This window comes from Phragmites australis, chromosome 4 (genome assembly GCF_958298935.1).
Source record: "Phragmites australis chromosome 4, lpPhrAust1.1, whole genome shotgun sequence".
NCBI lineage: Eukaryota > Viridiplantae > Streptophyta > Magnoliopsida > Poales > Poaceae > Phragmites > Phragmites australis.
The window spans coordinates 18,883,125-18,910,462 of record NC_084924.1 but is presented as its reverse complement, the minus strand read 5'-3'; the positions used below and the strand labels follow the sequence as shown (position 1 = coordinate 18,910,462).

The following is a 27,338-nucleotide window of genomic DNA, read 5'->3' as shown; positions in this document are numbered from 1 at the left end:
CAGCCCATGCTTGTTCAAACTCGAAAGGTGTCAGTGCGTGATTGAAAATGGAGCTAGAGACATCTAAATAGGTACCGCTGGGGACATCTTTAGGAATAGAATATTCTGAATTGCCAGGTTGAGTGAAAAATTCAGAGAAGCAACCATCCGGGTCAAACATAGGAACATCAATATCATGACCTACGATAATAGAAATAAATTACACATGATTAAATACAAATACACTAAGATGATATAATGCAAAATTAAAAAGGATGACAGAATAAATGATTGCATACAAGTGGGCCTAGAGATGGCGGAAATTGACTTTTCAATAAGAGGCGAAGGCTCATTTACATCAAGCTGGTTGTCATCTGAATTTAATAAAAATTGTAAAATGTATTTGTGTACCATTATCTAAGACAATTTCTAGAATATATATGGGATGATCAAAGGTGTGAAAATAGAACCAAACCTGTGATGTTCAAATCAGTAATATGGTCAGTGTTGATGTTGTCGACCGTTGTCCCTGTGTTATCTGCATCATTGGCATTTTGGAGGAAAGCTTGTCGGGCACTGTAATGAAAAAAACATATTGATTGTAAACCTAGTATAATTGATAAATAAAATAAATTGAACACCTACAGTTAGCTTTGGGTACGCAAACCAGTCGTCGGAACTATTTCCCGCTACAGTACCAAGGGGTTCATTCTAGAAAAAAAGAGAGAGTGGAGGTGGAAGGGATCTCCCTCCTCTTGATCTCTTAGGTCATTTATATAGGTAAGGGGGAGAGGTGAAACTTACTCTCTAACCTTTGATAGGGTACAAATATTGCATAAAGTCCCTTAGGCCTTTATATAGGCTGCTTTGTTACATAGGTTCCTTTGTGGGTCCGAGTCTTTCCTCCAACAGTAGCCCATCAGCTGTAAGTTCCGATGAGGGCAAATAACTGCAATTAGGAAAAGGCCCAGACTTATAGTTTCTATGTACGTCTCGCTAAAAACTCCATCCCAAAACCTAGTGGAAAAAAAGACATGGAGAAAAGAGCATGTACATGACACTAGTTTTTCTTTACATGACTGCTAGAGCTAGATACATTCTTATAACTTCGCTTCATCTTACCCGACGAAGGGGTCTTGGGTGAAGGCTGAGGACTTCAGCGGCCGGCGAAGGTGCTTCTCCCTCTATAGTAGAAGTCAAAGGTACATCTTCGATGACATGCTCGGTGAAGGTTGTCGCTGAGGCTTCAGCGGGCATAGCTTCAACGTAGTCGACATAGTTGAGTTTGAAAGCTGCTACCATGCCGGCCAAACTCTTGGGACCTAGGATGAGATTTTAATCCGGGTGCCCCCTGTAGCCCCTCTTGACCGGTGTTTGTGAATGGTGAAGGATTGCATTCATTTTAAGTTTGAACATTACATAATGACACCTAGGTTATAATGGATCAAGATATACACAATGTCAAGGTAGAGGCAATGCAATAAATAGGATCTACCCACAAAACCCTGATATCGACTTGCTAAACATGCATGACATTGATCCAAAGTAAAGGTGAAATATGCATACATCATTTCCTTAGTGATCAGTAGCTTCGTGCTCAACAACACAATCAAACCCCACCTCAAGAATACCCCTGTCGCTCACTAGTTCATTGATCACTAAAAAGAAAGATGATGCATCGTAAATTAACATGGTGAAGGTATGAAGTATGCTCCAAGATGTATGAATGTGTGAAGATGTGGTACACTAAGCTATGAATGCATTAACACACGAAAGAAAGGAAGTCTCCTTGACAAGAGCATCCTGGTAATATTAGAAGTTTTGATCGGTTAGACCTTCCGAAAATTTGAAACATTGGGTTCTCAGTTTGCAACAATTTATTTAATCGAAAGTTCTAGAATTAGGTTGGAACTTCCAACCAAGTTGGAACCTTCGGTTTTTGCAACTATGTGGTTCTCAGGTTGGCAATTTTATTTAATCGGAAGTTCTGATTTTTGGGGTCAAAACTTTCGATGTGGTCGGAATCTCTGGTTTTGAAAGTGGGGTTCTCAGGTTGGCGTTTTCTTAAATAATTGGAAGTTCCGATCCCTTGGTCGGAACATCCGATCACCCTGACATGCTTGAGTTTGCATTGATTCCTTGGTCGATTCAACTTGTATGTCATCGCTCATTTCACAAGAGCATATGCCTGCACTAATGCATGAATTCTAAACTTCATTGACCATCCCAACATGTTAAACCTTAGGGCTCATTCTAATCAACCTTCCTACTATTGGCTCTTTTGCAACGAAATCACAATGGCACTTCATGAGCATGAGCATGCAACTCCAATGCTTGAGCCATATCCAAAACAAAAACATGCATTGCCACCATTATCTTCTAGAGAACTTACCCTACGTCATTCTCTGGGTGGTAACCATCGGTTGGGGCAAAAGATAGGAAGAAACTCGAGGAAGAAGAAGTGCTGGAGCTCCTTGATACTTCATCCAAGTGAGAAAAGGAGATCAAGAACGGCGTCAATCCTCCGTGCATGCACGAAAAACTCAGATGGATGGAAAGCTCAAAGGCTAAGGAACACAATGGAATGATATGCATACCTTGAAGGGGATTTTGGGTTGAGAGAGGGAGAGCTTGCTCTTTTTTGGTGTGTTTGAGAGGAAGGGAGAGACTGAGAGAGAGTGAGTGAGTGAAGGGGGTGGTGAACTACTGCAGCTAAAGGAGAAAATGGAGGGGGGCAGCTCATGTCATATGGGCTCCACAGGTAAGTGACCCCATTTCTATTTTCGGCCATTCTCCTTTTCTTTTCAACTCCATAAGCGGTGTTCTAGAGCTATAAAAATTTTAGAAATTTTTATACCGCAATGAAAACTCAGGATGAACACATTTGAATTGGGCTCACTCACATAATCAAAATACACAATGCTTATAGTCAAACATGATGCTTAATGATATGTGCATGTATTTTTGGAATGTGACACGGGCGAACCCTGTATAATAAAATTTATCTTTTTTGTTTCTCATCGTAGACAGGCTCTATGCAATGAAATTTGTCTTAAACTTTTTGGAGAGCTAAATCATAGTATCCTCTACACCAACAATTTTTTTTAGAATTTTCCATGACTACTTCAATAGTGTTTAAGGCACCAAGAATTTGAAAACAAACGAATACCACTTTGAATAACGCATTAACACTAGCAAATCTCAGATATGATATGAACCTTTTATCGACTTGGCCAAAATTATTTCTTACAATTGTGTTGCTACTTGATAAACACTCCAGGCATCCATGTGTGAAGGATGTATCGGTGATGTTACCTTTCTGGTCCAATGCATCATTTTACCTGGATAAATTTTGCAATGGTAATACACAGTTCAAACTTGAATTTTTATCTTTGACATTTTGTCAAAAATCTTCGGATGATCCTCATGCATATCATTGACAAGAGGTGGCACTAATGGCCACTAATCTGTTTCTTGTTAATTCATTTCAAACATCAAACACAAACTCGGGACTAGTGAGGTTTCCAGAATGTCAGATTTCAGCATGTTAACCTAATGCAATCACCCGCGCACAAGTAACAGCAATGACCCATCACGTAAATTGGCACAAAACCATCAACTTTGTCAAAAAGAAAGGGGGGATTCTCTGCTCTATAAAGAGAGAAAAAAATGAATCTTGGCGCCGCTGGAAGTTTCAGCAAATAATCTAGTGACTGGATTTCATCAACGCTATGTACACAACATATAGGATTTAGCGTGGTCTTCACTTGCCATCGGTGACGATCTGAAGCAGCGAGGTTATTCGTCCTCATTGAACAGCATTACCTGTAGTGATATAGTTGGATGTTAGAAATCTTACATATGTTTTTTGCCTGCTTCAAATAACCATGTTAATTAGGTAGCGACAAACACTTCATTTAAGTGAAATAATTTCTGGTAGAAGCTAGGTACATTTGCACAAACAGGGCAAGCTTGACTTCTTTCCATCCACTCGTAAATGCAACTAAGATGGAAATTATGATTGCACTGCAACGCAATCTTCGGGTTCTCATAATGATACTCTGTGAACCAAAAAAATATAATCTTCAGAACACAAGAAACATCAAAGTTATAAATGTACTGACTTGTGCATAAACTAAAAGGAACGTGTTCTCAGAGATGGAACATCTCCCAACATAAATGGTCTTTTTTGGGTTCTTCCCTTTTTTCCATCTAAAAATTAGCTAACATATTTTTTTCCTTTTCTATGAGACCATGATAGAGTAGAATATTGCCATGGCAGCAAATCTAATGATTAACATAGCAATCCATCAGAACCAAGCACTTAGTGGACATGTTTATACTTAAAATGATTCATACTCCCTCCATTTCAAAAACATAAGATATGGTTTGACCCGGTGCGGTTGTCAAAGCCAAACTTTGACCATTAGTATAGTATCTCTTATATTGTATTGTTCGTAGCAACAAAATTATAACCATAGAAAAGTATTTTCAAATACAAATCTATTGATAGCACATTTGTATCACAAAACTTACATACTGCTAGACTAATTGTTTGTCAAAGATTATGAGTTTGAATCTTAAAATACGCGCTAGCCTCATAAAAAGAAATGGAGGGAGTATAAACGAACATGTATCTTCTTCTGCATTTAAAACAGCAAAGTTTGAATGATTTCTATTTTATTACCGCAATGCATGCATGGTAAACACTTAAGCCTGCAAATTGTAAAGCCAGTATCCGCCAAAAAAAAAAAGACAATTTGCAAATAGGAGAGAGCAATGGAAATTGTTCTCGCTAACCTTCTAGGCATATTGGACAGTCATCCTCATTGTCAGAAGACACACAGGCTTGTCTTCCATCAGTTCTTGGGCCTCCTGAATGGTACTTTACAGATGATCCGTCAAGCTTTTGAGCTGTGCAAGTTGATCCGGTATCAGTAATCTGGCTTTCTGTAAGTTGACCAGGTTTCTGGAACCGCATTGACGCTTTGTCATGTCCTGACACTACTGGGTGTTGCTCAATCTGAGAGCTGAATTGAGGATCATCATAAGGCAAAGGCCTTGGAGGGGAGTGGAAAGTATCCATTGAATCCACTTGCCCTGTAGCAGTGCTAGCCACAAGAGGAAGCCTTCCATGATCTGGTGCGACACGTGTATCCCCTCTTTGACGAGCAGCAGAACCCTGTGAAGAAAGCATTTAGAAGAGAGGGCATAGCAGCTGATTGAAAGACTAGATGCAGAGAAAACATATGTAAAAAGAGAAAACAAAGATGACAGAATGATGTATCTACATTTCATGGAAAAATTGTTGTCCATTATTCTGAGACTATTCAATTCCAGAACATGCCTGGCCATTTGTCTTTCAGTATCAGTATCTTATTTATTCAGCTCCAAGTTGACTGAGCTCAAACTTACAAATATAGCATCTTTAAAATAGAGTACCAAAGAAGTCACTGATAACAAAACTGGATTAGCTCCATGCAAATTATGGTTTACTAGTAGATACGTACAGCTTATGTGATATATACACATGTAACCAACTAGAAAAAAGAACAAAGATCCTTCCTATTCTACACACCACTTTGCATTGGAATTTATTATACACCACCAGCTTCCCAGAACAAAGCACATGAAACCAACTAGAAAAAAGAACAAAGATCCTTCCTATTCTACACACCACTTTGCATTAGAATTTATTATACACCACCAGCTTCCCAGAACAAAGCAATGCTGCTCCATGCCTCCATCCAAAGCCGCAACTTCACACTCCAGCCCATCGCAACAATGTGATCTCAGAACAGCCCTAAGACATGCTAAAACCGATGACAAGCAATTAACCGGGGATCTACAACTTGTCAACTAAATCCATCACAAATCATGAAAGAACAGAAAGGTGGAAGAATCATCATACCGAGTGGCTGTTGTTCAGGAAAGGCCATGGCAGGCAGAAGCAGCAGACTCCTCCCTCCGGGTCACCGTTGCCGCGCAGGCAGCACAGCAAGCACCCCATCCCTCGCCCTTGTTCCTCGCGCCTTCCCCCCTTCGAACCAACCAAAGGAACTAGCACCGGCGGCACTTCCTCCACTGCTTGGACTCTCCCCTGGTCGCCGCCGGTCAGAGAAAAAGAAAGAAACAAAAACCCCTGCCTCCTCCGATCGCTCGCAATTTAAGGGCGGCGTGGAACACGATTCGCCGCTACGAACCAGCGCTGATTTGCTTCCTTCCTCTCCGCTCCCGTATCTGGGAAATAATCCAAATTACCAATCAGTCGCAAAGGCTCCAACTTTGGCGACGGCGAGTGCGGCGCAAGTGACTTGGTACTACTGCTACTGCTGCAGCTCGACAACAAAGAATCGGAAAAGATTCGATTTTTACTGCGAGTTCTTGGCAGATTGAAACGAAGGCCGGACCTCGGAGCGGTCGAGTTAAACCCCAACCCCACGCAGATTGATAGTGCCTGCCGCAACAACCCCGGAGAATCGGGGAGTGGAGACGGATTCCTGTTCGAGGTGGAGTCAGATTGGGATTGCGGGTTGGGTTGGGATCAGGAGATTGGAGCTCGCACGCATGGCATTGCGAGCGATTGCTGTTGCACCGAACAAGGAGCGCCGCGGAGGAGCCGAAAGGAAGTGAGAGAAAATAAAAATAAAAAGGGAGAAGAATCTTAGTGAGGCAGCAATATGTCACTAATTAGCTTTTTCGCGATAATCCTGACCCTTGCTTTTGCTAACAGCAAAGCCTACTGCTTCTTACTTTTGGAGGTGCTATCCAATGTTAATGGCGCCAAACTCCAAATCTTCATGTTAAATTACTATTTTTCACGTTAATTGGGCCATTTAAATTTTTTGTTGTCCTAGCTCATAGAGTGTCATCGTGTGGATTTGCATCAGGATTTGTTGAGTTTCACATAAGAATCTAGAAGCCTATATATACAAAAAGATCTTAAATCCCAACATGAAAATATTATGCAAAACTAATTTTTCGAAGCATCATAAGAAAATGAGATTTGTGCAGAAAAATTTAGTAGCTTAAGGAGTGTTCTAGTAAAAATGGTACTAGAAATTTAAAATGGGGCCAGAGCAATTTGATGGCCCCATTGCATTGATGCTGGACCAACTGTGTTTAATTCTCTTACTGATCCAAGTCAATTTGATATCTTCCTTTTAAACTATCTACCAACAATGATTAGATAAACTGGATACTGACATGTGAACCATCTGAAATGTTACATTTAATCTATCCACCATGCTTGATAGGCCAACCTGCTCACTGGCAAGTGGGCCAACTTAAATATCAACTCTGTTAAAAATACTGAAATGTCAATTCAATCTACCTATCATGCTTCATTAGCTAAGCTAGTGACTGACAAGTAAACCAACTGAAACAGTCATTCAATTATATTATTCCTTATTAGCCATTTTTGTCACTGATATCCTGGTGCTAATGCATGTATATATCTCTAAATTGAATTACCATATGCGCTGATTAGAATTCAAATTCTACATTTTTTCCAAGACACCTTTTGCTTTCTTGATATATTTTTGCAATTGTTGTACCTCTGTTTCATCTTGACTTTCAGAAAGGAAGTTGTGCACCTAAAGACACGATATAGTGCAAAATATTAACTGCTCCTAATTAAGCTAGAATCAACCAGGAACAACTGCATGACATGACTATCCTTGAATCTATTTTGTCATGCATGTTTCGCAAATAACAAAAAGGTTAATCGCGAAAAAAATAACAAAAAGGTTGCTTGCACGGGCAACTTTCCTGTTGATTCCAGCGGCCACTTTTGTTGAGATTGGCGGCCAACTTGCAACAATTTTCCTAATCTTTTACCCCAAATGGTCCTTCTTGAGTAGTGGAGGGTCGCCTAATCTAATAATCCTACTGGTCACGTTTAGTATTTTAGTGCTCCACATTCTCCAATCACGGCAGTGAGTAGAGTACACAGCACTATGGCCAAAGAAGAATGTCACACTCATGCCTGTCATCCAAACAAATTATTTTCTACATTGTATTTGTCTGCCACCCGGAGTTCCATCCAACTTAGGTTAAGCATGATGGTACTATACATGTTATCCATTTGTCCTATGCCACCACTAATAAACTTGTTTGAGAGAAGGCCACTCATAAGTCATGACTTGTACTGCTCACTCCCGACCATTAAAAAATAAATGACCTTTCAACGTGTGTAAAGAAAAACCAAAAAGAAAAAAGGAGCAAAGCACATAAAACTACAATAATTTTAAATAAATATTACGAAACTACAATAATTTTACTTGGTGTGGTCTTAATTAGGTTTTTTGCTAGGGACTCAATCCTTTCAAATCCCTTCTGTCTGTTTCTCATTTTCTTTCTATTTGGATTGATTCTATACTGGGGTATGATAAAACAAAATGGGGTGGTTTTGTGTTGGAGCCATTTGTTGAGAACTCTGCAATTTGTACAATAAGATGGCAACGGAGAGGAAATTCATTAGTAAGTACTACTACAGAACACTAAAGATGATGGGATATCACAGTTTCCAGAACCAGATTATATTACAAATGGATCCAGTAAGAAACCGACCGTGATTAGTACTCCAATCACATACAACTCTTAACAAGAACCATATGTGATATCATTCTAGACGGTTCTTGAGAGAAAGCCATCTATGATGTTGCATATCATAGACAAATTTCATGAATAATCGTCTGATGAGGATTTGGTAATTAATATTTAAGAAATTACTAAAAATATAGTATATCCTGAGGAGAGAGAACCCTCGTATACACATTTGTTACCTTATATGGTAGATTTTGTCGACGATTGGTAAAGTCAATTATATAAACACTTATTTAAATAGAGATACCAATCATCAAATGTGTGTATCAAAGAAAAAGATATGAGATTTTATAAAGGTTCAAGCCTCTCTTAGGATAACAACCCTACGTTATGTATTGTCTTAATTAATCTCAAGAGAAGACAATTACAATAGAGGTATGTCTAGTTCTACTCCTACAGATCTGGATAGTTCTCTCGTATTTTAAATTATAAAGCTCTTGTTAGATGAATATGATCATGGCTTGAATCTATTGTGGGTCTTAATAGGTTATTTTTGCTTATATCTGATCTCATGTTGCTCCTATTTTATTCTCTTTCTAGCATGTCCTCCTAGCCTACTCCTTTTGATGTACCCTATCCCCTCCTTATATAGTCAGGCCAGAGGCGTATCCCACTCAAAGTCTCAAGTGTAAACTTTTCGAATTGTGTTATCTGAAGGATTCTTTCATGATCCAGGGTTAGTTTTGGTATAGAACACGATAAGCTGTCTGAAATATTCACACATTTCTTTATTTACATCATGATGGTTATTAAACCTACCATACAAGGTCACAAATACATATATGATGGTACTCCATCATTAGGATATACTATGATCCCATTTTGCGGAGCTGCACCTCTTAGCTCCATATCTCATCTAGAGTTTGCATGCTAAAATAAAATTATTTAAACATCTATTTATAGTTTAAAATAAAACATGATGGCTCACACAAATAAGCTGAGCACATTTCTTTTTCTTAATAATTAGTTTTAATAATTCTGAAAAGATAATGGTCCTACTCTGGGTATAGTTTAGAGATAACTAGCTCAAAAAATCATGGAGCTAGAGCTCTTCCAAACAATCCCTATATATGTAGCAAATCCTTAATTACTAATTACCAAAACCTCATCAAACATCAAGTAACATATACTCATAATTTAGTCAGAAATTATCTCGATTTAGGGTTTCACAAGATGATTGTTAGAAAAAAGAAATGTTCAACAACATCAAGGTTTCAGATAACATTATCAACTAAATTAATTCAAAAAATTTATAAAGTGAAACTGACCAGCCTTACCAACTGACCGAACTTACACATAGAACTTATAGAGCTAGTCTATATTCCAAGGCATATTGGGCACTCGTCCATCCTCCATTGCTATTCTAACTGACCATGGGAACTCAACTCTCGTGAGTTTTCCAGCCATCCACCACCGTCACGAGTCGCTGCCGCTCTGTTCTGTGCCGGAGCTAAGCACAAGAGCGTCTTCTCCATTGGATCTAAAGCGCACAGCTAAGATTAGAACATTAGATACCCCTTCGGTTGTTTAAATCTAAGCTGTCCATTGATAGATCCATGGTATAAGTTTAATGAGCCTAGCCCAGTCAGCATCGTCACATTCTCACACCACATTAGCGGCCACGTCAACCTCAGATCCGATGTGACAACTGGAGGCCTAGTCTAAAGATGGCCAACTGGGCCGGGCCTAACAGGCCAGCCCACGGCACGGGAAAAATGGCCCAGCCCAGGCACGGCACGGCACGGCCAATTTAAGTTTTTCTATTTTTCTAAGGTTTTATATAATTTATTTATCCCTAATATATAAAGAGATGCTTAACAGGGTGGTAGGGTCATTGCTTCATATGTATGAGATCTTGAGTTCGGTCCCTACATTTAGCGGTTTTTTGATGTTTTTCCGGATTTTCACGTGTTAACGGACCGCCATGCCAGAAAATATTAATGGGCCTATCGTGCTACGGGCCGGCACGGCACGACCCGATCTTAAACGGCCCGTGCTTGGGCTGCAACCACAGCACGTGGGCCGGCACGGCACGGCCCGTTTAGCTAACGGGCTGTAACGGGCCGTGCCTGACTAGGCCCGTGCCGTGCCGGGCTGGGCCGCCCATTTGGACATCTTTGGCCTAGTCAACTTTTTCCTTTTTGTTTTTGTTTTTGTTTTATATTCTGTGCTAACATCATAAATAGTATATGTTACTCAATAAATAGTTTTCTAGTACAAAATAATTCTAAAATATAGGATTAATATTGAAAATAGTTTTAATAATATTTAATAATTCTATTTTTATGTTTTTATATGGTTAATAATTCAAATACATTCTAGATAAATCCTAGAAAATCATAGATTTCTTTGGAAAATTCTAGAAAAATTTCTAATCATATAGTTTCATCTATAGCTAATCTTTTTGTCCTTTTTAATTTTTTTGAAAGCCATACTTTCTCAACCGTAGCTCCAATTTGACCCATTCTTTTGACAAAATTGCCAGAATAATGTGATCTTTTGTTTGCTGATATTTGTTGTGTGATATTAGATTTTTTTTAATCTTGGTGTTTATGTGTTTCCGTTTCACTTATGTTTTCAATTAGATACCAATGTTTTGGAGGAACTAGAAGGACTTCAAGACCAAGATTTTGAAGACCTACTTGAGTATTGTGAAGGCAAATTGTCTCGACCATATTAGTTCTAGTTTTCAAAATATATTGTTTTACAAACATGCATGCTAATAATATTGTCAGGAATCATAAAAGTTAGGCTAGTTCTCCTTTATCATCCTTGTCACCATGGTTTGGTAAGGGCTCAAATGAATATGATAATGGTCCCATGCATCTATGATGAAAGATGATAATCTATTTTTTGTAGTGACATGGGAATTAGATTTTGAGCAAGTGATTTGATGGGACCGGTACAAGTTGTACGGTTGGATTTATGGTAGTCTTGCTCAAATCTAAGGACCGGTTCATGGAGTGATCTTTCAAAGTTAATAGTACAACCATAAGCCTGGTATGGGACGGGTCTAGCTATCAGACCCATCCAAATTACACCCGGCTTAATCGACAATTAAGTCGATTAAAATGAGAGTAATTCTGATAGTCCGATATATGTTCAACAAAGCCCAAGATCACAACATATACCGTTTACACCATAATTTCATCACAAGATATGAATAGAGTGTAAATGTTTTAACTTTTATTACAGACCATGTCACAAGTACCATATCTACTTAGTAATAGAGTTTTCATACGTAGCGGAAAGATATTGATAAAACAAAAGACCAGTGGCACCATTGCCCATAAGGCACCACTGGGACTAACTCAGACCATTCCTCCTCTACTCCTGCCCATCACCGGCATCAGCAGGATAAAGTATTCGTACACAAGCTCATCGTTATATGCATCACCTTAAGGGTAGCACCCTGAGTATGAAGGTGCTCATAAGGCTTACACAATATGAGTATATATATTTCCGACTCCAAAGATAATGCATTTGGATGAATAGCAAGAAAAAGCAACAAAGTTAAGTTGATTTAGTGAAAAACACTTTAAACAATATAATGATGTAAACAACTAGCATCAACCGACAATAAACATAAACTTGCTCAACTTAAATGAGTATCAGCACATGCTTCTCCCAGAAGCCCACATACTTTCCATTTTCCAAACTAAATGAAACTCTACGATGTTGCCCAATGGACATTTAGCGTGCTCCATGACCAAGAGTGTGGTAATTTTTTTTAAATTGATTTTACACCCTAGAGAGTACTTCTTTACCCACATGACACGAGACCATTCAGCTAGAACTACTCCTTGAGAAAACTAGATACCTCTTACAAGTCCGCAACACCGTAGACTAGCAATCCAAATGGTCACAACTACAACAATATTCAGCTCATCGTTACCATATTAGGATATGTTGTTAGTACAGAAAAATGCTTAAGCCAAATGACACTATGGACGGTGCTTAAATGATGCAAGCGGTCTATGGCACTCGAGTCTCCTCTCCCAAACTACCCTAAGCCCTGCCCACATCTCGTCTCAATTTTACCAACTCACAAGCAGTCTATGGCACCCGAGTCTCGTCTCATGAATTGCCACTAGCACTGCCTCCATCTCTTTTCAATCTCACCAACTCATCATCTCAACTTGTCATTCCTTTGGAACAGTTATTGAAAACCCTATAGCTCGCAAATGACGGTGATCTCCACCACTCGACTTCTACTGAGGATTTGTACAAGGCTAAACAATTAACACATCACTTTTAGGTTGGACCATGACACATTATACCCTAGCTACAAGGATTAGGATTAACTTTGTCAAGGTAGGTAATATGCAACAAATATGATCTACTCGATTTCTTACATTAACTCGCTAAAACATGCATATACGATATGTAGCAATATCTAGCCATTTGACCAACAATTCACAAAAATATAGGAGAGATATGATAGATGCTTGCCTTGTGCTTCCTGTTGTTCACTCACGAACTCCACTAGTTCGCCTTCGTGTTCAAACTGGTGACTCTCTGAAACATTGTGCCAGTTGCCACAAACGCGTAGTTGATGCCTTGGATCATCCCACCAATGTTGCTGAGGGCAGCACTACAGACACCCATGCACATGTTCTGTTCAAGGTAGGGATGCACGAAGGGGAGCCCCAGCTTCTCAGTTGCATGGAGAAATCCAAGAAAAACACAAGAACAACCAAAAGTTGAACCAAGTACTTGGCACAAACTGGGCTAGAGAAAGATTTGATGCAAACAAAGATTGAAGGGATCAAGAAACAAGCCAAGAACAAACTAGGCAAACCCCACATCTGCAAGGACAAACAAAAACCCGCATCGACATCTAGAACACTCATCAATGAGAGACTCAAGGATCAGGCCGGGAGTTATCCATCACAAAGGCACGGAACAGGGGCACACAAAGGTAGTCGATGGGGATGCTACCATTGGAGAAGTATCCCATGGGGTAGTGTGTGTTGAAGTCGCGACCTTAGGGTTCGTGGTCGGCGTGGGTGAGCGTGCACTACTACAAAAGCTATTTTTAGAGACACCTACGATTCCTTTCCACAGGCGATTCCTTATGTGAACCACCTGTGTAAATAGCTCCATTATCACAAGTGGTTCACATAAGAAACCGCATGTGTAAATACGTCATTCCATAGGTGGTTCCTTATATGAACCATCTGTGATAATGGTTCACATAAGGAACCGCTTGTGGAAAATATTACACAGGCAGTTCACATAAGAAACCACCTATGATAATCTCCAAATACATAGTACCTACCCCCGCAGAGCTCCATTCAGACCGAGTTCATTGTGTTCAAATAGTGTAGCTCAAGGTGGCCGCGAGATTTGAAAACAAGGGGGAGGTTTTACTTTCAATTCCTTAGAGGCGCCATCTAAGGTAAGAGTATACCATCAGTAGCTAGCAATTTTTTGAAGTCTAAATTTAGATTTAAGGCTTAATTATGGTTTGAATGTGATCTAGAGGTTCATGGTTCTAGCCATTTAGATCCTCGAATTAGCTGAAATTTGTGGCAAAAGTTTATTCAATTGTATAGATTAACATTAATCTAGCATTATATTTAAAGAATGTAGCTTCAATTTCATATTTTTTTAGCCTCTATGAGGTTTTATCATGAATGGAGAATTTTTGGATAGATCTAATTTTGTGATTGACGTTGATGATGGATAGAGCATGGATGTACGATGAATCAAGACATGGAGAAATATATATATCAAAGGATTCTCTACTTTTATTGAAGTCTTCAAGAAGGATGCTTTGACTAATAAGACAAAGGAAATACATTGCCCATGCTCTGACAGCAAGAACCAAAAATTGTGGGATAAATCAAGCTTAACAAAATCGCACTAGATTTTGAGAGATTTTATCGAGGATCACACATGTTAGTCCAAACACGACGAAAAACGTACATGCTAATCAAACGATGACATTGTGCATTCTTAAGGGCTATGTATGGAATCATGCTCACCCAGAGAATTCCATGATCAAGGGCTACAGTACTGAGGAAGTCGTTGAGTGTTGCATCGATTACATAAAAGATGCAAAATTGATTGGTGTACCTGTATTTTGACATGAGGGGAGGTTGTCTAGGAGAGAGACCAAAGGAAAAAAGATTCACTGATCATGATTACAAAGTAGTAGAAGAAGCACATTTCACCATCTTGCAGCAGCTCAAGATATTAGAGTCGTATATCGAGCAACACCTGAATAAGCTTCACATAGAAAATCAAGGTTGCTCAGATGATTGGATCTTGAAAGAGCACTAGCATCGCTTCATCACATGGTTCAAGAACCAAAACCTTCTGGATGGTGAATCTGCAGATAAAAAAAATATGAAAATGTTGGCTTATGGCCCATCAAGTTTAGTTATGTCATGGCAAGCGTATGACATTAATGGATACACTTTTTTATACAAAAGAAAAGGACAAGAAGAGAATGGACCAAAACAGTGGCGTTCGGATAGAAGCCTATGACACAATAGGGGAAAATATCACCTACTATAGGTTCATAGATGAAATCTAGGAACTCGACTATGAACTAAATCTGCAGATCCCCGTCTTTTGGTGCAAATGGGTCAAACATCAAAATGGCATGGCGACGGACAACTACGGTTTCATAACTATCGACCTTAGCATTGTAGGCTACAAAGATGGCCCATGGATACTCGCTGATCAAGTTGCACATGTTTTCTATATAATCGACCCCAAGAAACACATAGTAGTTTTCAGAAAACAAAGAATTGTAAGAGTTGAGAATGCAGAGGATGAGAAAGAATATAGTCAGTTCGATGATGTACCTCCTTTCGAAGATATAGAAAAGATCAAACCTGTAGAAGCAACCCTCCATAGATCTGTGATGCCTTGCATGCGCCTTGATGGTGTAGCAAAAACATTTGAAGGCAAATAGTGGCATGTTATGCAAATTATTTTTCAATGTGACAGAACCTGAAATTTGTATAAATTTAGGATAAGTTTTAATTTGTATTGAGATGCATGATGTAAGAATATGCTTTAATTTATATAGAGGGCGCCATGTATGTAGTAATAATATGCTTTAATTTATATAGAGGATGCCATGTATGTAGTAATAATATGCTTTAATTTATATTTAGTGCATGTATTAACTAAGAAGCTTAATTTATACTTAGGGCACTAATATAGGCGGTTTCCACATGCAGTTCTTTAGTGAACCGCCTGTGGAAATGCATTCTATATATATCCCCCGCGAGGTTGCAGAACCCTAGTCCCATAACAAAATTAGCCAGCGCCGCACCATCAAGCTGCCCAAGTTAAGCCGTCGCACCCTCTCCTTCTGGCATCCATTCCGCCACACGCTCTCCCTCCCCGCACCATCATCTCACCCCCACGGAGGAGTAGCCACACCACCCCCCCCCCCCCGCTGAGTAGGAGCTACCTGAACCGACGTCACCCCCATGGAGGAGCCACCGCGAGCCACCAATACCTCTGATGCTGACATCGAGGACCACCACCCGGTCGCTTGCTAACCTTCTTCATCCCATCACTGATGCCGCCTTGGAGGAGCAGGAGCCTGCACTGATGAGCCCAGTCATCGTCGTTGCCCACACTGATGACCTCTCCCTCTGACCTCGTTCGCCACCACCAATGCCAATGACGACGCCTTCCCGGAGTGGTGAGTAGCCATCCCCTTTTGTTGTAATTTGCCATAATTACCCGTATTACCATATGTCGGCATTCGTTTACCCACAAAACTACAACTATAGATCTCCTAATTAATCACTACACAAGAAAATTGCCAAATGACATATAAAGACCAATGTCTTCTATAGTTTCAATCTCATCACATAAAGTACACTTCTCACTTCATGGCCAATTTTGCCTTTTAACTGCCCACCCAACTGAATATGCCATTTAGTTTCTTTCAATCCTTGCCTGGCCATCGTGCTGCTAATAGACTTCAGTTGAGATGAATACAATACACTGAAACTTGATTTGGAAATGTTGATGGCATTTTATTTTCTAACATAGAGTTATGAATAGCTCTTGAAAATACTGAAATTTTCTGAATTTTCAGCCAATAAGAATTCGGCATAGCTCTATGTTGCTGTTGTTACTCCCATATAATAATCTCTTTTTTCTGCTCTATCATTGGTTATTCATTTTTGGGCAAAATAATAGTGTTTCACTGGTGATAATAGAACAGATTTGATTTACCTATTTACCTTTCATTGAAATGTTTTTAGCCAGTTTATACATATGTTCAAGTCAAAATGGCAACAACAAAAAGAACCACTAGAAAACATCCTGGGAACATGGAATGAGCAAGGCCCAAAGGCATGTCCATTTTGTAGGTGCAAAAACGTGATGCCATGAAGGATTCTCATGTCTTCCATCAAGTACTGATAGTTATTTATCTCCTGTGTGTCCCTAGAGAGTCATATATAAAAAGGATCACATAAAACAGTGGCAAAGAGACAGAAACATCTCTTTTTAAGTGGTTATTATGAGCTGGCCATTACTATTAGAATGCAGGAAATGGTTGTTATAAGCTGATAATCGAGCTCACTTGATAACTATATACAAAACCTGGCCATTGTGGTTGATGTGTACGGATTTTCACTTTACTCTCACTATATTTATTTACTTCAATAACTATGATTCATTATGACTGGTTGCTATTTCAAATCTCCAAAATAATATTACCCATTGCATGCTGTAAAAATATATATGTGTACCACTGTAGTTTAAAACATATACTTTGATTCCTTTTCTTTCCTCTAAAATAATATTACCCATTGCAATTTAATCTTTATTGCATCTTCCTTGACAATGGCATACTTGTCAATTTTTTCTAGGCAACAATAATCTAGTGGTCGATTAAGTACCATAGGGCAGAGGAGGACAATAGCATCTAAGAAACCAGATGGGGCAGATGCAAGCAGGAGGTCGCATAGGAGCCCAAGCCCCCCTAAGAAACCAGAAGCACAGAGGATGCTTGCAATAGAGGGCGCCCCGGCACATAGGATGCTCGCAATAGAGGGCACCCCGGCACAAAGTATGCTCACACTAGAGAGCACCCCAGAATAGAGGATGCTCACACTAGAGAGAGGCCCCAGCACAAGATGGGGCGGAAGCAAGCAGGAGGTCGGATAGGAACCCAAGCCTGCACTAGTCGTCCTCCTCTGATTGCAGCGAAAGCTTGGGCATGTATCACAGCGCGAGCCCTATTTCGTGTGAGCGGGAGAGTCGACGTCGAGAAAGTAGCTCCAACTATGATCCTGCCGAAGAGGTATTGAGATGAGTCCATGCTTTTTACATTTTTTAAATGGAGGAATATTTTTTATTTATGTCAACTCTCCTTGTTTTATCTCTAGAGGGTGAGGATGCATAGATCTTCGTGTCGATCATCTGTGCCACAACCTTCCGCTCCCTCTGTGCCCAAAACTTTGGGCCCCTCTGGGGTATGTTGAAACGAAGATAGGGTGAGTGAAGAAGAAAAAAGTTGCCATCTGGCACTTACACAATAACGGAAGTCGGTGTTGAAGGGAAGCATGTTGCATCTCATGAGGCCTGTGCTAAATTCCGCAATAGTTGTGGAGTTCTTCTCAAGGAGGACGTCCCAATCACAATAACCGATTGGCGGTTGCTTCCAGATGAGATGAAAGAGTTCCTATGGGCAACATTGCAGAGAACCATCTGATTCCCCTCGAGAACAGAGGGAGCCACCAAACAGAATGCATTGAAAACTATGGGTAAGAACTTCTGAGGCTTGAAGAGTGAGCTGAATAAGGCCTTCATGAAGAAGAACTTGGTACCATTTTTAATAAATACGGAAAGATTACGTCAGACCAATGGGTGAAGTTTGTTGGGTAGAAGATCACTCCTGGGGCCATCAAGCACCTTATGAAGAAGAACAAGTACCACCATCACCTGAGCTTATCTAGGTACACCCCCAAAGTTTTTGAATGGAGGAGGCAAGAAGAAGAGGATGCTAAGGCTGGAAAACCCAACACTTTGTAAAATTGTGATGAGCAAAGCAGGAACTAGGTCTACGCTCGACCAGAACAAACCGAGTCTAGAAACTTAGCCTTCAAAAGCCCCGACACAATGAAAGTGACCCAGACCATTTAAGAGATCACTAAAGAAGGGTCTTTAGAGCCAAACAGGGAGAATGACCTGCTTACCAAGGATGTGGGAATAAGGAACACCTGGGTAACACTCGAGGCATTAGATAAAAAATGGGCTAGAAGCATGGGCCAGTACAAGACCCGTAATAGATATAAGAAGACCCTAGCAAAAGAGATACAAGAACAAGTTAAGATCCAGTTCATAAAAATGTGGAATGAAAAGGAGAAAGAAAGGGCAACATTAATAATGATAGAGCAACCAACCAGCCCAGACTTTCGTAGCAGCGTTGGGTCCATGCAAGTCGATAACCAGAGATATCCAATGGATGATATCACAGAGCCTACCCCTTGCATTTTACATGTTCTGGTTAGCAAGGGAGACTTCATTATCGAGGCTACCACCAGCCAGACCATTCCAAGCTGTGTGTTTCACAATCAAAACATTCTGGTCAGTTATGCCAAGGTACAAGTGGACTCAGTACAACCACTTTTCATGAAGTACAAGCTAGACATCAGTACACCTGAGGGTATTGAGATTCTTGATAAGGTTGTTGGCAATTTCATTCTGTGGTCTAGACAAGATATCATCTTCAGTTGTTAGTAGTCACAATCGTTAGTGTCACGATCTCCCTCGCTCCCAGCATCTCTGCCTAAGGCACCTTCACCCCCATGCCATGCCTCTCCACCACATGCACTTTCACCCTGCACCCAGTCTCTCCGCCTTAGGCATCTTCACATCGTGCTTCACCATCTGTGACTCTGACACCTCCACCTCCAGTGTATGTGACTCTGGCATCTCCGCCTCCCATGTCTGCATCTCCAGCACCTTCACCTGAGCATCCAAGAGTACCTATCATGGTTACTCCATACGAAAAGACTCTAACATCTCCGGTGAAGAGGTGACTTTTTTCCTCCAAAGCAAAGGCATCATCTACTCAGGAATCTCCAACGAAGGGCGATCTCGCGAAAGAGACCTGCAAAACATTAAGTACCTCTCAGTTAGATTTCTTTCTTACACCGAATGTTCCTAAGAAATATAAGAATGGCAAGCCATTTCTATCATTGTTTCAACTCCAAGATCGTCCATGGGAGATGAGGAGATTCCATGAATGGTACATGAGGGCATGTTGAGTGGGGTTCTCGATAATCACGGCTACTGTCCCCACTAATGTTTTTCTAAGTGGAGACACCTATCTCATGGTGATTTTAAGGATATGCATGCTTTGTTTCACCGCGATAAACTCAACATCAATCCCATAAGCGAGTGGTGCCTGTATGTGCCTACAATCTACCCTATGTTCATATATCTACCAATGTATGCTATCGAAGCTAATGGCTAGTGACTTGTTTCGTAAAATAAAATTTAATGATGTGGAAAAGTTAAAGTTACTGATCAAATTTATTGATCCGCAATGAATTTTCCAACCCAATATGGTCGTGATGTTGAGGGCTGATGGCCCCAAGATTAAGGGGAAGAATGGTACATGAGGACATAAGTCATCATTGCGCTTGTACATTTTTATTTTGGTTATGTTTTTTGTTGTCAGTAGTGTTTTAACGCTTTTAGTTGTGTTTTCATTTCAGGCACGGAGGATCAAATGTACCCACACCTTGCTCAAAGACGAGCATATTCAAAACGTCCAACATGACAAGTGCCGGTTCATCATGCACAAAGTCATTCACAAGGGTAGCAGGTTCTTTGACCTCGGAGGTGAATTGGCTAGACATCCGAGGCTTTGTGAGTGGGAGGGGAAGGACTTTTAGTAATGGTAGTTGAGTTGTATTTGCGTTCAATATTAGATTGTGATGAATATTTTCTTTGATATAAATATTGTGTTGAAATCTGCTGTGTTGAAAATATGTGTTCAAAAATGTTAAAATATGTGATGTTAATAATGTTGAAAATTTGTGCTGAAATCTGGAGGGAATAAAATATATCCATATAATAAATTTTAAAAGAAATACATACCACAAGTGGGTCCTTATGTCACCCGGTTGTGGTATTCCATCTATCTACAAGCGGATGCTAAAGTGCGCTGTCTGTGGAACCACAGATGATTGACTTAAGAAATCGCCTGTGAAAACCTATTTTCATAGGTGGGTCACTTAAGGACCCGTCTGTGATTCCACAGACGGTTCCTTAAGTGACCCACCAATGGAAATAGGTTTTTACAAGAGATTTCTTTTGTGCCTATGGAAATTGTCTATTTTCACAGGCCTTCGATCACAAGATGATATGCTAAACGCCTGTGAAAATGGGTTATGACCCGCCTTCAGAAATAGTTTTTGTAGTAGTGGTGATAAGGTAGTTGTTGGTGCCGACGTCGGCCGTGGAGTCACCGATGACCCAGGACGAATGGCGAGTGGCGCCCAGAGTGGCAGAGCAATAGAGGCGGGAACCAGAGAGGATGAGTGTGAGGCGGAGGCGAGGTGGGGCGAGCTCCATCGGTGAGGAGATAAGGCTGAGCTGTTGTATGCGGACATGTTCACGAATGCATTTTACCTCCATAAAATTTCAGGTTCAGCTCCTACTGTTCACTGCCGGTTCTATTAACGAACCAACGTCGATAAAAGTTATCAATGTTGGTCATTGTTTACAAACCATCACTGATATTTCAGTGCCAGTTTGTAAATATGCACTAGCACTGATAACTTTTATCAGTACCGGTTCAACTTGACTCAATCATTGATTGAGTGTAGAATATTAGGAACCGGTACTAATACTTCATCAGTACCAATTTATGCTGAACCGGTACTAATAGGGCAGCACGAATGACCTATTTTGTTGTAGTGCTGATCACATGCTACTACTAGAGAAAACATTTATACCGATGGTTCGAAAACCCTGCGCGGGACGCTTTTTCGAAATATCTATGTAAAAGAGTCTGTACAAATTAGATTTGTATAGACATGTTTTAAACCATCTATACAAAATATTTGTACAGGCGACTCGTAACTAGAGCTATCTGTACTAAGAAATATCATAGATGGCTCGTAACTTAGAACCATCTATGAACCATGAAGAGTACACACGACTCTTAGTTTACAACCGTATATACTAACTTAAAAAATATCCAAAAAATAAAATCAGCACCTGCTGCAGCTGCTTGTTGCGTCGGCAGGTGCTCATCATCTCGACTCTTCTTAGGTCGCTAATCAGCTGCCATATTACCAGTAGAACCACTATAGTATTACAAGCAACCATCACAGAGCACATAATTCTTGGCAAAATTCACAGGTCTAAAAGAGTATTATACGTTTCTTGCATTGACACCTCTGTATATAATATTACAAGCAGCCATTACAAAACTCAGTCGACTCCGGGCATTCTTGAGAAGCAAATTTCTTAATTCTATACGGTGCATACAATGTAATTTTCTTCTTCAAATACGTGACTAGATAAAATCATAAAATTTACCAAACGTTAGTCTTGCTGTAGATTTGTCACAAACTGCTTTGCTTCGCTAGTCCAGAACTCCAAATAAAATGATGCTAGAGTCGTGGAGGCCTTCCCGGATCAAATGTTTGAACAAGGAACAAATGGTGGTGTCATTAGCACTTAATATGATAATTTGTCAAATCGAGCCAACACGCATAGAAACCATAACTATTCAACTCATTAGGTGACTGAACAACATCCAGCACAAAACAATGAGAAGTGCAACAAGGATGTTGAGATCTCCAACACCACAGCTCTAACTCACTAAACAAAAAAAAAAAAAAAAAAACGCCTACAAATAGTCCAAACAGCTATGGCAAAATATGGAGGGTACATGCCATCAAAATCCAGCATGGAAGGAAGGAGCTATTAGTGAGAAAGAGAACAATACCTTGTGGAATTGATTAGACACGAGAACAAAAGGTACAAGGTGGCTACGAGGACCACCGTAATCGCGAGCGTCGTTGTGGCAAAGTGGAGTACCACTGGCGCCTACATTAGTGGGAGTGCAAGGTGTAGATCTGGATCTGAGCTGGGTCATGGTTGTAGCCACACGTGACGACGAGCTCGCCTCTGCTACAAAAATGGTCGCCGCTTAAGCTCGTGCTGATGGGCGATGGATCTAAGCAGATCGAGAGAGGCTTGAGAGCATATCAAGAGAGGAGGTGAAGCGGATAAGGATGAGTGGATGAGAGAGGTGGAGCAGATCAGCTCCAAAATATCAGGCGAGCGGATGTGTACGCGAGCCAAAAAGTTAATTGAAACATAGTTTCGGGTCCATTTCAATGGTCACGCAGGACGCTTCAGTTAATTGGAACTGTCTGTACTGTACATTTTAGTACATACAGTCACATTTGGAAACCGTATGTATTATTAGTATAGATGGTTTTTCAAATGAGAACCGTCTGTACTAAAACGTTCCACTTCATAAAAGCTATTTCTCATTTTAAAAAATTCTTCTAAAAATACCGAACCCAATCGTTACATAAAAGTTCGTACCGTACTTTTATATTTTTTCAGACAGTTTTAGTTTAGAACTGTATGTGATACACTTTACATAGATAGCTTCGAATAAGTGTCTGTACACGAGGCATAGTGCTAAATTATTTTTTAAGTAATGTGGGCATGGATCATTCGATCGTGCGATACAAAACTCATCCCGTGTGTCCGTGCAAGACAGTACTAGCTAGGAGTCGGTGTTGACATGCTTGTCCAATTAGACTGTTCATAAAGTCAAATTCATAATATACTATCGTAGGATTTAAGAACGAGCCAATCACTTCCAAGAATCGTGCAAATATGTGCACGAGTATGTAGACGGTAAGTAGATCGTATACGTACGCTCTTACAGCTGGTTGGATGGAGTAGATTAATTGGACTGGAGTACGTAGTATATAGCAGTAGGTGGCGGCTGCTGCGAATTATGAATACGACGATTTGCTGCCAGCAACTGCAACAACTATATGCATCCTCCATTACTTAGGTAACTAACTCATGAGATCCCATCCATACATCCCGAGGACCTCAGATTTTCACACGCGAAATCGCAAATCATCTCGATCAACGCGTCAAGCATGCATGGGATAATCCCTCGCGGATTTGATAGGGCTACGTGCATGCTTGTGCGGCGAATTAGTGCTAGGACTTGCCTAACCACCATTCCCTCTGTCCTTCATGACCTGCACATCTACTGGCTGCGTCAACTACTGGTTGGGCGCTAGCCAACTAGGCTTAGTATCTGCACGTCCCTTAGCTTTCTATATACCACCGCACTATGTAGGGTAGGGGCCTCAACTTCCAATTAGTTTGCAGCAACATACATCCCTTGGGCAATGGGTCGGAGGCTGCCGGCGTTGTGCGGCGGCGGCCGGGCGGTGACGTGGGCGAGGACGAAGCGGGTGCAACGGGCGAGCTACTCCTCCTCGTCCAAGCTTCCTGCGGCATTGGCCAAGAGTCCAGGAGGAGGAGCAGGAGCATGCTACGTCAATGCCAACGGTGCGCTGATGGTCAAAGTGGGCGAAGGCGGCGCCAAGAAAGATGGCGGCGGGAGGCGGGTGATGGTAGTGGCCGACGGGCGTCCGGAGGCGGCGGGCGCGCTCCAGTGGGCGCTGTCGCAGGCCGTCCGGAGCAATGACACCGTCGTGCTCCTCGCCGTCGTCAAGCCGGTCGCCCAAGACGGTCGGTCCTATGCTACTCTTGATTTCTTCAGTGATAAATTGTTGGTACTGCCAGTTGCATTACGAAATGTCTCTGATTTTCTAATGTTTTTGCAGCAATTACTGATTCTTGTGTGAAGATACTGGGAACGAGGTGCTCTGAACAGCTCGAGGCGACGAGGAGCATTTGTGAATCAACACGGCCAGAGGTACACACGACTGAACAATATAATTTCAAAGAAAACAATGTTTCTTGCGAACAAACAATATAATTTCCATACCAAGCTTGCGAAATTAGTTTGAGCAATCGTTTTACGTGATGAAATTTGTGTGTTACAAACAAGCGAAGGTCAAAAAATAGCTACGAAGCACAATGATTAGCTGCTGTCCAGCACGATGGAAAGCAATTAGCCACTTAGCGGATTTCGTGGAGTTATCCAAGGAAAAGAGTGCAATTAGAATTGGAATCTTGCACCGCATGGACATAGGAGGAGTATAATAAGGGGCGTTCTAATCATCAATCGCAGTTTTCTTCCAAACTTACCGTCGACAGCTTCCATACATTGGATTCGTAATGCAGGTGAAGGTGGAAACGTGCGCGGTGGAGGCGGAGGAGCGCGCGCCGGCGGTGGTGGAGGCCGCGAGATGGCACGGCGCGTCGCTGCTCGTGCTTGGTCAGCGCAGGAGGCGCGGGGTGACGCGGTGGCTGCAGGCGCTGTGGCGGCGGCGTCGTGGGCGGGGAGGTGGAGCAACGATGGTTGAGTACTGCATCGAGCACGCACCGTGCGTGGCGCTGGGCGTGCGGCGGAGGAGCTCCGCGGGGTACCTCGTCTCCAGTAAGCGCCACAGGGACTTCTGGCTCCTCGCCTAGTTAAACTAATTATAGTTACCTCTGGTAGCTTAATCATGAGCTCGGCTCTGTTCTGGCTGGTGATGCTGAGTAAAGGTATCCACCGGCTAGCAATCAAATTAACTTCAACGTGATGAGCAGAACAGCTGTCGTTGGATCACAGTTGACCCCTTGTAAGCATGTTTGACGACCTAAGGGTCTCTCGTTCGAGGGAGGATCCATCCCACATCCCATTTCTCTTGGATTATCACGTAAGTTTTGATTGGATGAGAATATTTCTCATATTACACACTAGTCATGTGCTCCATGTGCTCGTAAGGAGACGAGGACATGATTGTTCCATATATGTTTCATTCATCAATGGAGCCAAATAGAATTGTTGGAATAAAAAATGATAATGTTGCTAGATCATATCAATGGAGCCAAATAGAATTGTTGGAATAAAAAATGATAATGTTGCTAACGATAAGAAATCGAAAATGTTGGAATCAAGAGCCATCGGAGTGTAAACTTGCCGGTATGGACCGAGAATCAATATTTTATATTAGAAACACCCAACCGTAGCACGTATTGACTTGCCCTTTCTTTTTTCAAAAAAAAAAAACAGATAAAAGAGATACTTTATAAGTGACGAGTTGTTAGAAATTATACAAAAGCTATTTTTCGAGACACCTAAATTTTATTTCTAAAGACGGTTCATATGACAATCTGTATGAATAAAAGGTTGAGGTCCTGTGCAGTTATAGACCGCCTATGGAAATGAAAATTTTCACAGACGGTTTTTTATATGATCCGCCTGTGAAAATAAAGTCTAATATAATAGACGGTTCATACAAGGAACCGTATGTAGAAATTAGGTTTTACAGGCGATTCGTTATGTGAACCGCATATCATAATCTCTCCATAAATAGTACCTCGCAGTGAGGAGCTCCATTGACAGAGAGCTCACTGTCAGAACATAGCTCAAAGGTGGCCGTAAATTTTGAAAACAAAGGGGAAGGTTTTATCTTTGACTTCCTTGGAGAGCCATGTAAAGTAAGGATATCTCATCCTTATCTAGCATCTTTTTAAAGTTTAAATTTAGATTTAAGGCTTAATTAGGGTTAGATGTGATCTAGATATGCTCATAGTTCTAGCCATTTAGAACATCGAATTAGCTAAAATTTGTGGCAAATATTGATTCAATTGTGTAGATTCACATGATTCTAGCATTATATTTAAAAAATGTAGCTAGAATTTGATATTTTCTAGTCTCTAGGAGGTTTTATCATGAATGGGGGGGAGAGAGTAATGAATCCCTATTATTTTGAGCCATAAATTTGCGCAAATGTAGAGTCAATTGTGTAGTTATATTATAAACATAACAAGCCTATTTTTCCTCTTTTTTAAAAAATCTTTTTATTCTGATTTTCTAATTAATTAATTAATTGATCAAATTTGTGGTTGAAGTTAAGGATGGACAGAGCATGGATGTACGATACGCCAAAACATGGAGAAATATATATATCAAAGGACTCTCTGTTTTTATTGAAGCTGCCGAGAAGGATGCTTTGACTAAGAAGACAAAGGAAATATATTATCCATGTTATGACTGCCAGAACCAGAAATTATGGGTTAAATCAAGCATAATCAAATCAAGCTTGATCTTGAGAGTTTTTGTCGAGGATTACACATGTTGGTCCAATCACGGCGAATAACATACAAGCGAACCAAACGACGATATTGCTACTGATCAAGTGGATGGTGATGATGAGAGAGTCGAAGGTGGCACTAATGTTATAGTGGATGATGATACTGATTTTAATCTGGAGGAAATGTTGTGACATGCAAAACCGCTTGTTTTAAGGGATACGAGAGGTTTAGATAATTTTGAGTACAAAAGACATAAAAGGAACTTTTGTATGAGGAATCGAAGGGCTGTGATAAGGAGTTTACGGTGTTGCATTTGATGCTTGAACTTCTAAGGTTAAAGGCCAGTAATGGATCATCCGACAAGACTTTCCTGGATCTATTGAGTCTCTTGGCAAACTTGCTTCCGAAGCCTAACTCGTTGCCCACCACCACTTATCAGGAGAAGAAGCTTATCTGTCTATTGTCATGGATGTGCAAAAAATACACGCGTGTCCGAACCACTGTATCCTCTACCGTAAAGAGTATGAAGCTAAGGATAGATGCCCAGT

The 27,338-nt window shown here is 40.7% G+C and overlaps 2 protein-coding genes and 1 long non-coding RNA gene across 5 annotated transcripts; 1 reads left to right on the top strand and 2 right to left on the bottom strand.

The window, feature by feature from the left end:
• Nucleotides 1-3,398: 3,398 nt before the first annotated feature.
• On the bottom strand, nt 3,399-7,014 carry LOC133915868 (E3 ubiquitin-protein ligase At3g02290-like). Of its 3 annotated transcripts, none has more exons than XM_062359238.1 (5): nt 6,355-7,003; nt 5,891-6,219; nt 4,780-5,161; nt 3,931-4,040; nt 3,406-3,804 (listed from the first exon to the last, which is right to left on the bottom strand). In XM_062359238.1, the coding sequence occupies exons 2-5, from the start codon at nt 5,987-5,989 to the stop codon at nt 3,778-3,780; spliced, it is 618 nt and encodes a 205-aa protein (XP_062215222.1). In that variant the 5' UTR covers nt 5,990-6,219; nt 6,355-7,003; the 3' UTR covers nt 3,406-3,777. The 3 variants fall into 3 exon arrangements, with proteins under 3 accessions (XP_062215224.1, XP_062215222.1, XP_062215223.1); XM_062359239.1 differs by having other exon boundaries at nt 6,390-7,003; XM_062359240.1 differs by lacking the exon at nt 3,931-4,040 and having other exon boundaries at nt 3,399-3,804; nt 6,355-7,014.
• A 14,936-nt stretch (nt 7,015-21,950) lies between these two features.
• On the bottom strand, nt 21,951-22,890 carry LOC133914259 (uncharacterized). Its single transcript, XR_009909216.1, has 2 exons — nt 22,544-22,890; nt 21,951-22,221 (listed from the first exon to the last, which is right to left on the bottom strand). It is a non-coding gene; the product is annotated as an uncharacterized LOC133914259 (long non-coding RNA).
• Nucleotides 22,891-23,839: 949 nt separating this feature from the next.
• Nucleotides 23,840-25,420, top strand: LOC133914258 (uncharacterized). Its single transcript, XM_062357385.1, has 3 exons — nt 23,840-24,330; nt 24,426-24,517; nt 24,889-25,420. The coding sequence occupies exons 1-3, from the start codon at nt 23,985-23,987 to the stop codon at nt 25,177-25,179; spliced, it is 729 nt and encodes a 242-aa protein (XP_062213369.1). The 5' UTR covers nt 23,840-23,984; the 3' UTR covers nt 25,180-25,420.
• The last annotated feature ends 1,918 nt before the right edge of the window (nt 25,421-27,338 follow it).

What these genes read in the sequence shown, in the direction of transcription:
- LOC133915868 (XM_062359238.1), bottom strand. Translation starts at nt 5,989, where the DNA reads ATGGGGTGCTTGCTGTGCTGCCTGCGCGGCAACGGTGACCCGGAGGGA. An exon ending in TCCTGAACAACAGCCACTCG is followed by an intron (nt 5,162 to 5,890) that starts GTATGATGATTC and finishes CTTTCTTCACAG; the next exon opens with GGTTCTGCTGCTCGTCAAAG. An exon ending in CTTGCCCTGTTTGTGCAAAT is followed by an intron (nt 3,805 to 3,930) that starts GTACCTAGCTTC and finishes ATATCACTACAG; the next exon opens with GTAATGCTGTTCAATGAGGA.
- LOC133914258 (XM_062357385.1), top strand. Translation starts at nt 23,985, where the DNA reads ATGGGTCGGAGGCTGCCGGCGTTGTGCGGCGGCGGCCGGGCGGTGACG. An exon ending in CAAGCCGGTCGCCCAAGACG is followed by an intron (nt 24,331 to 24,425) that starts GTCGGTCCTATG and finishes ATGTTTTTGCAG; the next exon opens with CAATTACTGATTCTTGTGTG. An exon ending in GTGAATCAACACGGCCAGAG is followed by an intron (nt 24,518 to 24,888) that starts GTACACACGACT and finishes TTCGTAATGCAG; the next exon opens with GTGAAGGTGGAAACGTGCGC.